At 37.0% G+C, this 16,986-nt stretch overlaps 1 protein-coding gene across 1 annotated transcript in view; it reads left to right on the top strand.

Annotated features, from left to right (window-relative positions):
• DGKB (diacylglycerol kinase beta) overlaps nucleotides 1-13,439 on the top strand; it is a 774,912-nt gene extending 761,473 nt beyond the window's left edge. The window contains exon 24 of the mRNA XM_033193061.1: nucleotides 9,287-13,439. Within this exon, the coding sequence (XP_033048952.1) occupies nucleotides 9,287-9,394 (108 nt within the window). The 3' untranslated portion in view covers nucleotides 9,395-13,439. The remainder of the gene's footprint in view (nucleotides 1-9,286) is intronic.
• Nucleotides 13,440-16,986: the final 3,547 nt, after the last annotated feature.

Here is a 16,986-nt window from a genome sequence, read left to right as displayed (position 1 = left end):
GTACCGGTTGCTCCTTTCCATGTTTAGGGCTTCCTTCAGGTCTCTTGTAAGGCAGGCCTGGTGGTGACAAAATCTCTAAGCATTTGCTTATCTGTAAAGGATTTTATTTCTCCTTCACTGATGAAACTTAGTTTGGCTGGATATGAAATTCTGGGTTGAAAATTCTTTTCTTTAAGAACGTTGAATATTGGCCCCCACTCTCTTCTGGCTTGTAGAGTTTCTGCCGAGAGATCTGCTGTTATTCTGATGGGCTTCCCTTTGTGGGTAACCCGACCTTTCTCTCTGGCTGCCCTTAAGATTTTTTCCTTCATTTCAACTTTGGTGAATCTGGCAATTATGTGTCTTGGAGTTGCTCTTCTGGAGGAGTATCTTTGTGGCGTTCTCTGTATTTCCTGAATTTGAATGTTGGCCTGCCCTACTAGGTTGGGGAAGTTCTCCTGGATGATATCCTGAAGAGTGTTTTCCAACTTGGTTCCATTTTCCCCCTCACTTTCAGGCACCCCAATCAGACGTAGATTTGGTCTTTTTACATAATCCCATACTTCTTGCAGGCTTTGTTCATTTCTTTTTCTTCTTTTTTCTTTTGGTTTCTCTTCTCGCTTCATTTCATTCATTTGATCCTCAATCGCTGATACTCTTTCTTCCAGTTGATTGAGTCGGTTACTGAAGCTTGTGCATTTGTCACGTATTTCTCGTGTCATGGTTTTCATCTCTGTCATTTCGTTTATGATCTTCTCTGCATTAATTAGTCTAGCTGTCAATTCTTCCACTTTTTTTTCAAGATTTTTAGTTTCTTTGCGCTGGGTACGTAATTCCTCCTTTAGCTCTGAGAGGTTTGATGGACTGAAGCCTTCTTCTCTCATCTCGTCAAAGTCATTCTCTGACCAGCTTTGATCCGTTGCTGGCGATGGGCTGCGCTCCTTTGCAGGGGGAGATGCGCTCTTATTTTTTGAATTTCCAGCTTTTCTGCCCTGCTTCTTCCCCATCTTTGTGGTTTTATCTGTCTCTGGTCTTTGATGACGGTGACGTACTGATGGGGTTTTGGTATAGTGTCCTTCCTGTTTGATAGTTTTCCGTCTGACAGTCAGAAGGACTGTCTGTTGGTCTGTTGGAGATTGCTTGAGGTCCACTCCAGACCCTGTTTGCCTGGGTATCAGCAGCAGAGGTTGCCGAAGATAGAATATTGCTGAACAGTGAGTGTACCTGTCTGATTCTTTCTTTGGAAGTTTCCTCTCAGGGGTGACTCCACCCTGTGAGGTGTGGGGTGTCAGACTGCCCCTAGTGGGGGATGACTCCCATCTAGGCTACTCAGGGGTCAGGGACCCACCTGAGCAGGCAGTCTGTCCGTTCTCAGATCTCAACCTCCGCGTTAGGAGATCCACGGCTCTCCCCAAAGCTGTCAGACAGAGTCGTTCGCGTCTGCACTGGCCCCCGCTCTTTCCCCTGTTGGACTGCAGCTGTGCGCTGTCGGCAGAGGTAGAGTCTACAGAGACAGGCAGGCTTCCTTGAGCTGCTGTGAGCTCCACCCAGTTCGAGCTTCCCAGCGGCTTTGTTTACCTACTTAAGCCTCAGCAATGGCGGGCGCCCCTCCCCCAGCCTCGCTGCTGCCTTGCGGATAGATCGCCGCAGACGGCTGTGTTAGCAGTGAGGGAGGCTCCGTGGGCGTGGGACCCTCCCGGCCAGGTGTGGGATATATTCTCCTGGTGTGCCTGTTTCCTTAAAGCGCAGTATTGGGGTGGAGTTACCCGATTTTCCAGGTGTTGTGTGTCTCAGTTCCCCTGGCTAGGAAAAGGGATTCCCTTCCCCCTTGCGCTTCCAGGTGAGGCGATGCCTCGCCCTGCTTCAGCTCACGCTGGTCAGGCTGCAGCAGCTGACCAGCACCGATTGTCCGGCACTCCCTAGAGAGATGACCCCAGTACCTCAGTTGAAAACGCAGAAATCACCGGTCTTCTGTGTCGCTCGCGCTGGGAGTTGGAGACTGGAGCTGTTCCTATTCGGCCATCTTGCTGGCAACATTAATTTATTTACATGTAGTCCAAAACTGCCTTTGCTATATAAGGGCAGTGCTGAGTAGTTCAGAGACCACAAAGCCTAAATCATTTAATATCTAATCCTTTACAAAACATGTTTGCCAACCCTCAGGCAATATGAATGACTACTTACATATCATTCAATATATCACTCTCAAATATAATAATTCTATATTTAGAATTAAGTTAAATAATTTAATAGCTTATATCACAGACATATAGACCATTGTACCAAACCGAGGCATGCCTCACTTTATTTGATGTAGTTTGAAGGTTTCACCCTAATTAATAGAAGAGTGCCTCATTAATAGGCACTCTGAGGATTGATTGGAAATGTTTATAAGATAGCACTTCTTTCAGTTTTTCTCCTACCTCTCCGACTGTTTGTATTCTCCTGCTGCACTCTTAAATGGCAGCATTATCCAGTTACAAAGTCTAACATCTGCTATTCATACTTGCCACACTGGTCTTCAGTAATTTCTTCTCAATTGCTGACATTGTTATAAGATAATCAAACCCAAATCTATCTCAAGACCTGTTCTCCCTTCTGAACACCACATCCACAGACCAAAAAGATACTGAACATCTCCTTCAGAATGTCACCCTCAGCAGTGGGTTCACTGGATTTCTGGTTTTCACCCCTTCCTGGTTTTCACCCCTACCAAAATGTTTCTCTTTCTGTAAAAGGATTACTACACACTTTATGAAGACCAAAAACATGGAAATTGTAGTAATATCTTCATCTTTTTCCAGTGCCCCACACACCCACTCTACCATCATATCCTGTACTTCTACGTCCGCAATATCTCTTAAATCTGCCTTCATTCTGTTCCCATTGGCACTGCCATGACTAAAGTCTATTTCATTTCTTTTCTGGATAACTACATTAACCTTCCGTTTGATCTTCATACCTCTGGTATGGCACCAGCCCTTAACCTCTGCTGTCAGAGTGATGTGACTAAAACTCAGTTTTAATTCTGCCACAGTCCTTCCACCATGATCTAAAGGGCATTTTTTTTTTTTACTCTTATTGTACCCTGAGAATATCCCTAGCTAAAGCATATTACAATCTACCATCACATGTCCTCTATCATCATTATACTACAAACACCTCGGTTAGGTTTTTTAAAAAAAAAATGTCTATTTAACTTGCAATCCTCCATACTAAGTTAAGGTAGGCTGGTACCTAGTACATTACCAATAAAGGTAATTAAAGTTGAGTACGTTAGGATTTTTGTTTTCATGTGTTTTGGGGGTGTAGAAAAGGGAATTTTCATTCATTCATTTATTCAGTTGGTCAGTCAACAGATTCTTATTGGTCTTGCCCCTTAGGAAGAGAAGTACAATGACAAAGAGTCTGGGGCTTCTCAAATTTAAAAGCACAGAGGAATCACCTGGGGTTCTTGTTAGAAAGCAGAATCTGAATCAGAAAGTCTGGGGTGGGCCCGGGGAGTCTGCATTTTTAACAGTGATGTCAGTGTTCCTAGCCTGTGGATCACATATGGAGAACTAAAACACTAGAGTGCAGGAGAATCACCTGCAGAGGGATTTTTAAAAAGTATTTAAAAGTTGGTACCAAAATAGTATATGCACATGTAACAAAAAAAAAAAAAAAAAAAAAACAGCAGAATGTATAGGCTTGCAAGAAAAATAGCCATCCTGTGTCCTTTTTTCTGTGTCAACAGATCTTCTCCATCAGATGCTACCACTTTGATTCTTGGACTATTTCTTCTGATGGTTTACTCCATATCTGTAAATATGCTTTGCTGTTACTTTTTTATGGATTAGCTTTAGGTATAATCTACTTACTTAGTGCTATAGAAAGGTGGTTTCTAACACTCTTACATTACTGTGTTTAACTCTATTACTAATAGTTAACATTTACTGAGTGCTTTTTTTGTACTAGGTAACAGTCTAAGCATTTCATGTACACTGATTCATTTAGTCCTTACAAGAAACCAATGAGACACTATATTAAAAGCTCTAGAGCATTGATGAGGGAAATGAATCGTAGTAACTTGCTCATAGCCCCTAGATAGGAAATGGTGGGCTCAGGCAACCATTAAACTGTTCTGCTTCTGAGAAGTATATAATAATTGTATTTAAATCAATAAAAAATATATAATCATTGAGACTATAAAAATGTTGTCAACTGCAGAACCAAGTACTGACCCACCATCACATTTTCTTTCCTGTAAAGCTTTAGAATTTTTTTCTTCTCTTTGAAAAGTGATCCTTATAATAGTTCTCAATTTTCTTTAAAAAGAAAAAAAAAAGACAAAACTCTACCATATCAATTTATCTATTATCCACACTCCTTTTGTTTATATGCCAGAAGCCCTTCCCTTTAGGTTTCTATCTAGTTCTCTTGCAAATCTGTCATCCTGGATCTGAGTTGAATCCTTTGTTTTTTGACTCTCCTTCTTAACTCACTCATTTACTTTGCTATAGAACACCCCAAAAACGTTTTAAAGGGTATATAAGAGGAAAATTCTCTAGATACTTTTGTGACTGAAAGTGTCTTCATTCTACCCTTGCAGTTAATCAATACATTGACTAAGTATAGAGTTCTCAGATAAAATTAACTTTTCCTCTGGGGTTTGAAGGTGTTTCTTCATTGTCTTCTAGCACTAATGTTTTTGAAAAGCCTGATGCCATGCTGATTTTTATTTTTCTGTAAGTGACCTATTTTTTTTTTTCTCTCTGAGGACATTTAGAATCTTCTTTTTATCCCTGCACTTTGAAATTTTACAATAATGTGTGATTTAAGCTGGGCAGGACAGGGATAGAAATTTGATTGGCAAAAAAGAGAGGGAATGCTCTCTAGGGCAATAACTAGCACAAAGGTGTAGAGGTGGGAATTAGCAAGGAGGGCCTAGGAGATTTGAGAGTCAACTATCAAACCCAGCTTTTGCATTTACCTACTTGAGTGATGTTATGCAGGTAGCAGAACCCTTTTAAGTCTCTTTGTCCTCCAGTGTAAAGTAAGGATGTTGACAGCTACCTCCCAGAGTTGTTAGGAGGCCAAAATTAGATATTATAAAAGTAAAATTATTTTAAAAATAATTTCAGCAGCAGGTATAAGAATTCCTTAAAGAAAATAGACCCACCTCTGTTCTAAACTTATCAGAATGCTTCAGTAAATGATTACGGAAAGGATGTTGAGCAGTTGTTCAGATAACAAAAGAAAGAGAAATGCTACTTTTCATAATAAAGGGTTTGGAAATATTTGATGTTGGAAGACAGGGAAGCAAGAAAGAAATCACCAATGAGCTGAACCAAGTACTGTCTGGGAAACTAATCAGGGAAGACCCATTTCTCTTCCCTCTGATTTTAGTTGTGCTGAAGAAAGTCTTTGAAGAGAATACAAATATCGGGGGAATAAACATTATTTGCTATGTGCTGTGAGATATAAATACCCTCTTCTATCCCTTTTATGAAATTCTACTTCAGTTTTACACTCTTCTCTAATAATATTTTTTTTATGGGAGTGGACTTTGAGGGCAACTCAAAGAGGTGAATGAAATAGGTGGCACCTGAATAACGTGTAAAACACTTGGCAAAAGTCTCAGCACACAGTAAGAGCCAGATCAATATTATTTTTTATTCTGGTTGTTATTCTTAACATTACAACTATGAGGTGGAAATATCACAACTATCAAACTACTCAACCTTAACAATGTAATAGAAATAAGAAGATGAAGACTATGCTTTGTAATCTTTGATTCTCTTACTGGTTTCTATATGTGCATCCTTATTGCATATTGAATAATTATAAAAATAAAACTGAACCCACATTTTTGGTATTTATATTCTTAGAAGTGGCCAGTCTTAATTTGAAATAGGAAGACAGAAGTAGAAATAGTCACGGGCAGTAGAAGAACCTTTCTCTGCCACTGTTGCTTTTCTAAAAGGGTACATGATAAGGAGAATGAAGAGTTTTATAGGAGGCCACCATTCTGTATCTGATAGTGTTTATCTTGCATGTTGTAAGCAATGCTACTCTACCTTCACGGAGCCGTTCTAGTTTCTAGGAGTCCCATCACCACTGTTTATGAGTGCCCAGTATTCTCTTTCAAATAATAATGTCAGAGTCTCTTCGAAACTAAACAACCAAAATCATGTTGCAAAATGCCTTGTTCATAGCCAGTGCCCCCAAAATATTTGATGTATCAAGGAATAATTGAGAAGTAATTACTTGACTCTTAATAGAAGGAAGCACTCAAAGACTCAAAGAGAGGCCACTTGGTTCATGTTCTTGTCCTTAGATTGCTGAAACTTAATATATTCTAAGGTTTTTGGGGATAAAATTTTTACTCATTGTTATTTCTCTAGTGGGTAGAAAATTAAGAATAATATTAAAACAAGAATATTCAATGTATACAAAACAGGCATCAGAGTCATAATTATAGGCCTTGTCAACCTCTGTTAACCAGAATTTTGCCACATGAGCAACCTGAGTCTGCAGGTTCACTTGAGTCTCTGCAGCTTCCTAGAGGCTACACCTGGAATTTCTGTGACTGTGACACCGATAAGCCATGTGGCTTGGAATTATTCTCATCTTTAGTAGAGTGTTTTTGCTTCTGCCCAAATATACTAAGACATGTAACTATCCAGTGAAATCAGGCATGTGAAGAGCCAGGATTCATAATAGGCATTTATTGAATGCTAGTTTCCTCCATGTGGTCTCCCCTAACAAAGAAGAAAATACAACCAATTGGTTCTCATTTCCATAAGCAACAGACAAAAAGGATGTGAATTTCATTTTTTGCAGAAATAAACTTAAATTAAATAAACAATTGTGTACTTTGACTACAGAAATGATTAAACAACCAAGAAGACAGGTTACCTATAATTTTTAAAATAGTACTGGCCATTATTCTGATGAGTGACTGGAAACTTGAACTTGTGTTTTCATTACTCACATAGATGAAAGGCCCCATTGTATCAAGAGCACTGAATGAGATACTGTGCTATTTTTCAAAGGCATAAAATCATATAATTTCTTTTTTTTTTAATGTTTCCAATATAAGAATAGTCATAATCAAACAAAATTTATATGCCCCCCCAGAAAAAAACACAAAGAAGAAGCTAAATCTTATAGCTAATAATTATGTGACATTTTGGCTATGCTTTGTCATAAATTGATGCTAACTTATATATATAAATGGCTAGAAAGATATATTTCTTTCATCGTCTTAACAACTATTTGGAAATAATGATCCAATTTCCCAAAATGCCCTAATACTATTATACCCTGTAAAGCATTTAGTCCAGAAATTATGAACCAGAAATCTCAACCTTCTTACTTTAGCTCTTAATGTTCTATTTGAATCTAAGGTAATCATGTAAGTAATATGTGATAACTGCTTTCCCAGTACTCATTTAAAAATGACATTTGTGTGTAAAATGATTCATTTTCATTTTCAATGTTAAAAAATAGTGCCTTTCTGCTAAGCCGCCCATTTCAGCATCTGTAACACTATTCAGTGAGCTTGTTCAATTTACCTTTCCTGCTAGACTATAATTTCTTGGGGGCAGAGATTGTATATTGTCTATTTATTCAAAGTTCCTGATACAGTGTCTGAAGCATAGTAGGGGCTGAACAAATTTTGTAAAATGAATAAATGATGAATGATGCAGTATTAGATCCTGTCTACAGCTAGAATTTCGGAGGAGTTTAAAACTCAGTGATATAAGGTACAGTATAATCTAATGCTGACTTACTGAGAGAAAATCTGGTATAGATCATTTTCAATCGACATAGTTAAGTGCATTCTGGTGTCTTAACTATGTGACTGTCAAGTCCCTAGTTCATAATATAACAAAAATAAAATGAAGTCAGATATCCATAGAGTTTGAGGCTGGGTTAGCCTTAGTGGCCTTTTACAGGTGCAATTTATTTTTGCAGGAAAGAGAACACTGAATCCTTCCAGAATAACCTGATTCCAGCAGACTTAAATAAAGTTGTTCATTCTTTCAAGGTTTTTCACATACTTCTGTCTTTCTAGACTGTGAAGTAAATTTCCATTTCCCAAAAGCCCCACTGCAGATTTTAATGATCCTGTCCACGTGATATACATTTTTTTTATACATTTTTTTTGTTTCATTGCTATTAGTGAATGACAAGTGAAGGATATTCATTTTAACTTGAAAATGTCAGGTATGCACTTTAAGAGATATATTTTTTGCAGCTTTTAATGAGGTGGTGTTTCTTTTTGAAAGAAATACTCATCTCTGATGCGAATGCTGTGCAGGTGACAACTGATATTTAATAAGTGATGGTTCTTGTATTAGTTGCAGTTCGCTAAAGAAAATGTCTCAGATTGCTTTTGAAAAACTCTTAGCGTCACTAGCCCAAAGGCAAGATGTGACCTTTTTATTACATAATGAGAATCATTTATTATCTTACAATGTATCTTAAAGTCACAGACAAAATGCCACTTTGATAATTGCTTTCAATTAGCTTTAAGCATAGCATATATTCATAAAATGTCTTCTCTAATTTAGAGTTGAATTAGAGAAAATTGCAGACGTAATCTACTTTAAGGTTGTCTCATTTAAGGTGATTCGTAGTTTTATATCAAAGAAATCAAAACGAGTAGCTTTAGAACAGTCTCTCAAAGTATTTTAAGCAGGCTTTTCAATATTTGATTCTATTCTATTACCAATTAATTAACAAATTAGAAAGCTAGTTCATCATTTCTGACCTTTTATGCATGTTAACTTTTAACTTTCATTTCTAATGACTGTTTTGAAATTAAGCCTTGCAGTTCATGTTGAAAGACAGAAACAATCTGATTAGCAAGATAAATAAGGCTTGCTTTGATACCAAGTACATCTTGATATTGGGCTATAACTAGGACTCTGGAAACTATAATGGTGCATTATTTCCTGACTTCAATGAATAATACATAACTAATGGTCAAGAAATAATACTAGATAATCATGTAACCTAAGTAAGCCGTTCTGGAATATTACTACAAGTGAGGTTAGAGGTAACATAATATTTAAAATGTGACTTCAGATAATTTTTAAAATTATTATCCTGAGCATTGGGATAGTATTTAAGTGCATATCTCTATCTCCCTTAAAAATATTTTTGAAATAATAGAAACTCTGAAATTACATTTTACACTTGTGGTGTTTCAGTCACTCATGAAATATTATTAACCTTAACAGAGAGTCTCACAAATTGGTATTGTATCTGGAGATTACTCTACTCTCTCTCTCTCTCTCTCTCTCTTTTTCTCTAGATAAAAATTACACACAAGAACCAAGCTCCAATGCTGATGGGCCCTCCTCCAAAAACCGGGTTATTCTGCTCCCTCGTCAAAAGGACAAGAAACCGAAGCAAGGAATAATCCTGTATTGTTTCATTCTTAGAAATTGAATTAGCATAATTGGGCCATGGAACACATATGCTGGAAATCTGAACCATTTCAAGTCTCCTGCTCATACACAATCATGGAAGTTGTTTAACAGTTTTTGTTACTAAGCTAATGTAAAATTCAGCTATTAGAAAATTTATTGTCTCAGTTTTTATAGGCATCTTTGCATGAAGAAAGCAGCTTACCTGAAGTGATACTGCATATTTTTGTTGCATGCATTCCCATAGATTTTTACATCTCCCACCCATCTTTTCCCCAATTTCCATTTACTAACCTGTGAGAAAAACCTGTGAAACATGAAAAAGGAAATACCATGGGAAATGTGATTCTCAGTGTGATTCCAATTATTACGAAGCACTAATCAGTAACGCTACAATGATCATAATTGCAGATTGCTATACGTTTCCCTTTTAGAATCAGTGTATCAATGACCTATGACTTGAGGAGAAACTTTTAATTCAAAGATTTTATTAAATAGTTGACTACAATACCTTGTTATATACACATAGTTTTTCTTCAACATCTTAACTCTTCTGAGCGGAAATAAAAATATCAGGTATAAAGTTTTCTCTTGCTGAAAAATAGAATGCGGTTTTTATTTTGCTTAGCTTTCTTTTTAATTCCAGAAATAAGTGAAAATATGTTACTTGACAGTCAAGTGTGGTAATATGGCAGGCCTTGTTCCTTTCTGCATGAGAATCTAGGAGAGAATTCATAACCACACCAATAACCAAATAGATGTTTTAAACTACGTGCCTAATCAATGTGTTTCCCACCAAAGATTCAGAAAAAGATGCTTGAGAGAAATGGGTTAATGCATAATTAATTAAGCATTGTGGAGCAAATTTATGGTTCCTGTGATTAATTTTGTGATGACTAAGAAGCTGGAAAGAGAGGGGGTTACCCATTAATTATGATTAAAATTCTCACCTTTCACAGACAGACAATAAGCCAGACAACACAATCAAAGTTCAATAGATGATTTCTTGCTTTTTTTAGTCATTTATAAATATAGATGTAATTTTTCATGGATCAGTTAAGTACACTTGAAAGAAGTAAATGATTGTATCAGTTTCTGTCTAGTATAAATTGGTACCTATAATAATACTGAGCTCTTGGAAGGGAATCATGCATGCAATTAGCTCCCTCCTCCTCACCTACTCCACTCCCATCTTTATGACATTTCAAATGTTTATTTGGAAACAACAGCCTAGATCACTGTTGAAGGTGTTCATGGCATAGCTGGAGTCTCTGATTGTTTTAAAAAATCATGGAACAGTACTTTTCTTTTAGTGTTTCATTAAGCCTATGTTGTAAAATGAAATGCTTCTGAGCAGTTTTGTAATATTGTTCATTCATATTGACCTGCATCTCATCATTGCATGTTTTATGTTTTCAAACATGCCATAAGGAAAACGAGTGCTTGAACTGCATGATTTATTAGTTTCTCTCCACTCTGCATTAAAGTGCTAATGATTTATCAGTTCTATTTTGTTATTGATTCATTCATCTTTGAATAACAAATAGCATTTAGTGATTCTGTTGAACACAATCCTGTGCATGGATTTATGGATTTCAAGTGAAATTGCTATAATTTTAGTTCTTTGGTTTGAAAACTCAACTGAATGCTGTTATATCAAATAGCTGCTCTCAAGCAATGTGCTATAATGGAAGATTATGTACAAAGTGTATTCTTTTAGTGTTCCTGGAACATTGGATGGTAAATATTAGTCAACAATAAGCTTAATTACTTTAAAAATAAAAGCTTTTGAATAAAATTAAGACATAATTTAGCATTCCCAGGAAAATTATGATTACAATTGCAAATTTAGTACAGCAATCACTTGCCCTGGTATAATAAAAAATTGTTTGGCAGAACAGTAATCTAGACCAAAAGAAATCTCAAAACAGTAACAAGTACATTACCGACATAATGTTACACAACACACACATTGATTTTTTGTATCTATGGTTACAGGTAATAAATATTTTCACATGAATTGACAAAATTTTCTACAATGGGCAGACAGGCTTTGTGTCAAAAACATATTTTGAAGCCACAAATTATTTTATGTTCGCTACAACATACAATTACTTCTTGGCTACCTTTTATAGTATATAGTTTGAAGGCAGCAACAGTTTGTGAATCATTCTTAACAATCTGTGCAGTAGAAAGCTGTTGGATAGACAGTGGGATGAGACAAATTAAACACCTGCCTATAAGATTTCAATAATTGAAATAATGGGATACAGCTTCACTTCAATGTAGCTGTATAACTACAATTAGTGCTAATAGTGGTTACATTTTCAGTCAGATGGATTCTTTGGTACCAATAATAAACGTTCAAATATGAATCCAATTTGACTTTTCTCAACTCATTTTCTAAAGACACTGATGTGCTTGCCCCCTCAAGTATACTGCCCCTGGGGTTTGGAAAGTAGTTTTTAAAAACGTAACTTGATGGGTTTGAAATCAGAGAAGATATTCTCCTCAGTTTTATGACAGCTTCATATGAAAAATATATAGTTTAAGGAAAATTCTATAGTACATTAAAATATTGAATGATGAATGTTAGCTTTACAAGATGGAAACTTCTCTTCTATGTGTGCGGATGAATTCTGAGCTATCGAGTCGCCCTCTTTCAATATAGGAGACATAGTGGTATAAAGTTTTAAGTGGATGAAACTCTTAAGTGTAAATTAATGCTGGACTTAACAGCAGTCAGAAACAAAGAGGGAAAAGAGACATACACTCTGCTAAACATTGCTAGGCACTGAGTTGATGAGATTCCAGAGAGAGATTCCAGGGTAAACCTTGATATCCACACTTCTAAGAAATAGGAAGGGGGGTATCTACATAGAACCAGAAAGTTTAAAAGACATAAATTTATTTTTTCCACTTCCATGTATACACCATGTATTTGATGTGAAAATGCTGGTCAATTTATTGTGGTGGAAGGAGCTATCTTGTAGGAAGTTTAAAAACTAACATTTTAAAACAATTTTAATTTTATTTAAAACAGGTTCATGTGATCATAGCCAGAATAAAACAAAAGCCTCAGATGTTTAGCATAGTCGACTGCAGACAGAAATTTAAATCCAGTGAGGGCTAATGAATCACATGCATGTTTCCACATTTTATTTTGTTTTCATTTTTTAGGCATATGGGAAGTAGTTGCAATTTTTCAGGGAAGAACATGTTTTTAATCTCACACTGTATTCTCCTTGAACGAGACAAGATTTTGAGATCATTCTTTTCCTTTTTGTGTCAATATTAGTTTGTTGTTCATTGGTTATAAAAAGGAAAATGTGGCCGGGCGCGATGGCTCATGCCTGTAATCCCAGCACTTTGGGAGACTGAGGCGGGCGGACCACAAGGTCAGGGGTTTGAGACCAGCCTGGCCAATATGGTGAAACCCCGACTCTACTAAAAATACAAAAATTAGCCAGGCATGGTGGCGCATGCCTGTAATCTCAGCTACTCGGGAGGCTGAGGCAGAAGAATCACTTGAACCCGGGAGGCAGAGGTTGCAGTGAGCCAAGATCGCTCCACTGCACTCCAACCTGGGTGACAGAGCCAGACTCTGTCTCAAAAAAAAAAAAGGAAAATGTATTTTTCATGGCATATATAACCCCCAAAGGATTATTCAGTACCGAATAATTAAATAATAATTGAATAATATTGAATCATATTCACCATTATTATTCAAATAACTGAATAATATCTCTATTAAAAGATTAAACACTTGTAACATATATTGAAGCTGTAACTTTAAGAAAATAAATACATAAAACCCTGTAAAAGAGCTTCTATTTTGTGAGAGGCAGAAATCACCACTTAAAACTCCCAATTAAATTCTGCTATATTTAAATAAAGTTTGAGTAAACTCACATTTGAGAGATTCTGTATAACCTTATCGTGTTTAAAAACATGGAACTCATTTAATTATAGTACCTTAATTATTTTCTCAGAAAGTGATATATACAATATCCTGCTTTTTGAAATAAAAATGTTAACCACTCAGTTCAGTGTCATTTCTTACGGCTATTTTGGACAGATTTTGTCTCTGAAATGAACTCCTTCAGCAGCTCAACAATCCATCTACCCCACTGAATATATCCACTAGGGATATGAGGCCAGACACCCTACCTTTTGTCAGGGAGTAATTAGGGACTGAATTATATGCAATTAAGAACCAAATTATTCCAATTTGTGGTGCTTTGGGCCCCAAGTTGCTGCTGTGCATATTATTCCAGCAATTTTAGATTCCAAGAAGGCAACAACCTGAATGATGGAACTGTGGGAACTCAAGTTGAATTTTCTGGATGAAACCAATTTCTTATTTTATTTTGTGTAACAGACTTCAACAAATATCTCTTGGGCATTGACGAGGCTAAATATATTATGCAAAGGGACTGCAGCAATTAAAAGATGTTTAAGGAAACAATTTCTTCTCTAAACACCTTTGAATCTTTTAGAAGAATTAAGTAAACAGATGACCATATTGCACAATTGGATAAGCAAAGAACGAAGGCAAGTAAAATATGATACAACCTATTCAAAGGAGGAAAAGACAATTTGGTGAATAAATTTGAACAGGCTTTTAGAGAAAGTAGATCTTCAAGTGACTTTTTGAAAAGCTAAAACTTTACATAAGGAAAGAAGTCAAATCAAGGAAATTCAGAACAAGAGAAGGCGAATGGGAGTAGGGACACAGAAATCAAGTCCTAAATTCTTCATTGACTCATCTCATAAAAAAGTTAGGGAATTTACAGATGAATCATTTGGGTAATGCTTATACTTAAAATTATTAACTAAACAAAGAACAAGAGAAAAAGAAAGTACAAGAAAGAGGCAAGAAAGCAAGTAAGAGAGGGAAGGAGAAAGAATAATGCAAACCTCCCAAATTAGAAAATTAATTTTACATTCTGGAAGAGAAAAAAATGAAAAAAACCAAAATAATTCCCAGGTATTTTGGCTTGAAAACTCTGAAAGCAGTATCTGGCCATTCTCCATTTCCAGGGAGTTTGGTTAGACTGTATTCTGTGAATGTAAGTGACTTCATAAACTCTCTGAAGCTCATGAAACTAACTAGAGAACACTAATTGTAAAATGTTGATGCTAAGTGTGTAAAAAATTAAGTATTAAAAATACATATAAAACAATATAAGTTAAAAATTTGTAATAGAATATTAAATCTTTCCAACAAATTACCACTGGTGGCAGAGGCACTAGAAGTTCCCAAAAGCTCTTTCTCTTTTACTCATATTTTGTTCAAACATTCATTCCTTGAGGTCAGTTGATCTCAGAAAAACATTTCTGTTTAAAATAGTATTGGTAATAATAATCCTTAAATTACCAAGGACTTTATAACATGTTGGTTGAAAAATTAGAAACCATGTTTGAGCTGAAAGAAGACTGCCCAGTGCTGTCTGGGCACGGTGGCTCACACCTGTAATCCCAGCACTTTGGGAGGCCAAGGCGGGTGGATCACCTGAGATCAGGAGTTCGAGACCAGCCTGACCAACATAGTGAAACCCTGTCTCTACTAAAAACACAACAAATCAGCCAGGCGTGGTGGCACGTGCCTGTAGTCCCAGCTACTCGAGAGGCTGAGGCACAAGAATTGTTTGAACCTGGCAGGCAGAGGTTGCAGTGAGCCGAGATCATACCACTGTACTTCAGCCTGGGTGACAGAGTGAGACTCTGTATCAAAAAAAAAAAAAAAGAAGAAGAAGAAGATTGCCTAGTGTGTATATTTTTTCTACTGTAGCTGCATTTTTAAGATCGTCCACCTTCAAGTAGCATGTAGTGCTTCTACATCTTTTTTGCCACTCAAAAAAAGATGGGACTTTACAGTCTCACAAAAGTTTCTTTCAACGTTCTGTGAAAAGGTCGACGACCATCCCATGGTGCGTCTCCCAATGACTTCTCAGCTTCACAGTTAAGGGCATCATACTGACATATTTCAGCATGAGATTTCTGGTGTCAGACCCGGGTACAACTCTTGGATCTGCTGCTCACTAGCTGTGTGACCTCAGGCAAGTTATTTAAGATCCCCGAGTCTCAGTTTTCTCAACCATGAAGTTGAAATATGTATTGAAAATTAAATAAATTAATACATCAAATAATTTAGAGCAGTTCTGGCATGTAGACATTAATATGCCAGGCCTGGGTGTATAGTATGGCAGGACAATAAAAATCCATAGTGCAGAAGATCTTATTCTGTTCTGTAAAAACAGTTGACAAATGGTTGGTATTTATCTGTTAGAAAACTAGTAGTCAACTTCAGGTTCAAAATAACTTGTCATTGTATGTTCAGGTTATGTATGTAGTATTTGACTCTCCCTAAACTAATTCCCTCACAAAATTATCTGGACATAGGCATATATGTCAGAATAACCTCCTACAATCTCTAAATCTGAGCAAATGTTATTAGACCACCAATAGAATTCTACAGTTGCACAACTTCATAGCATTTTGAGAATTAAAGTAATATAATGTCGTCATGAGACACATCACTAGAATCCATGGCTACTGTCCAAAGGCATGCCTTTCTTGAAGTCTCCATTAAATTTGTATTCATATTCTTCTGTGTGCTTCTCCCTCCATCCCACACATCATCTTTCAAACCCAAATCAGTTTTATCCAAATTTCATTTTCAACACTCAAAGTCTGCAACGAGTACACACCTTACCTCTGGCATTCCTTAGACTCCCCTCTCTTTGGAAAACACCAGGACCTATAATAGTTGATTGGTGCTCAGACCTGTCAGATCCCAAAAGCCCCACATCATTGGTATTGCTTTTGCCAGTCTTTCCTCCTACTAGCCCACTCAGCAGGGATCCAGAAAGCTCCCCTTGTTCCTGCTATACCACACACCCAGGCCTGGAAGGCCCTGTCTATAGCCCATTACAGGTCCATGGCTCCCACACACTGGTGTCTTTCTTATTTGCCCCTGATCAGACACCAGCAAGGACATGAGCAGGCTTCACTCTGCCAGCCAGCATTTATCCAGAGCTTCCCTCTCAAGGGCTCTGGTAGAAACTCCAGAATCCATGGACTTCATGGACTTCAGGCTGTGAGAAAACAGAGGCGAGGCTGGAAAAGTAGGAGGGCAGGCAGTAAGGAGAGGCCACTGTGGCCTAAGCAGGGCCATTGAGCTACAAAAAGGAGGCTGCAGTGGATAGAGAAGGCCAATGGAGCACTATGGAATCAGGGGTGGCCCCTCATAGGTATCTTATATTGCATTATCCTGATGAATTACCCCTCTACTTAAGTGGACAAGTTTGTTGAAACCCACCAAAACCTCACTCATCACAGGCATTGACAATGTTAATTTTAGTAATAAAAGTAGAAGCCGATATTTATATAGTGCTTGCTTTGTTCCAGGCATGATTCTACACATAAATGAACTCACTCGAGTTCTGTAATTATCAACACCATTTGCATTTCACACATTAGGAAACTGAGGTCCACAGGTATCATTTAGAACTTCTAGTTAATCTCATAAAAGTAAAAAGTAGAACAGAGGATACTAGATGCTGGGAAGGGAGAGATAGGG

This window comes from Trachypithecus francoisi, unplaced genomic scaffold, assembly GCF_009764315.1.
Source record: "Trachypithecus francoisi isolate TF-2019V2 unplaced genomic scaffold, Tfra_2.0 Lachesis_group4, whole genome shotgun sequence".
Classification (NCBI taxonomy): domain Eukaryota; kingdom Metazoa; phylum Chordata; class Mammalia; order Primates; family Cercopithecidae; genus Trachypithecus; species Trachypithecus francoisi.
This window is presented reverse-complemented; position numbering and strand designations above follow the sequence as displayed.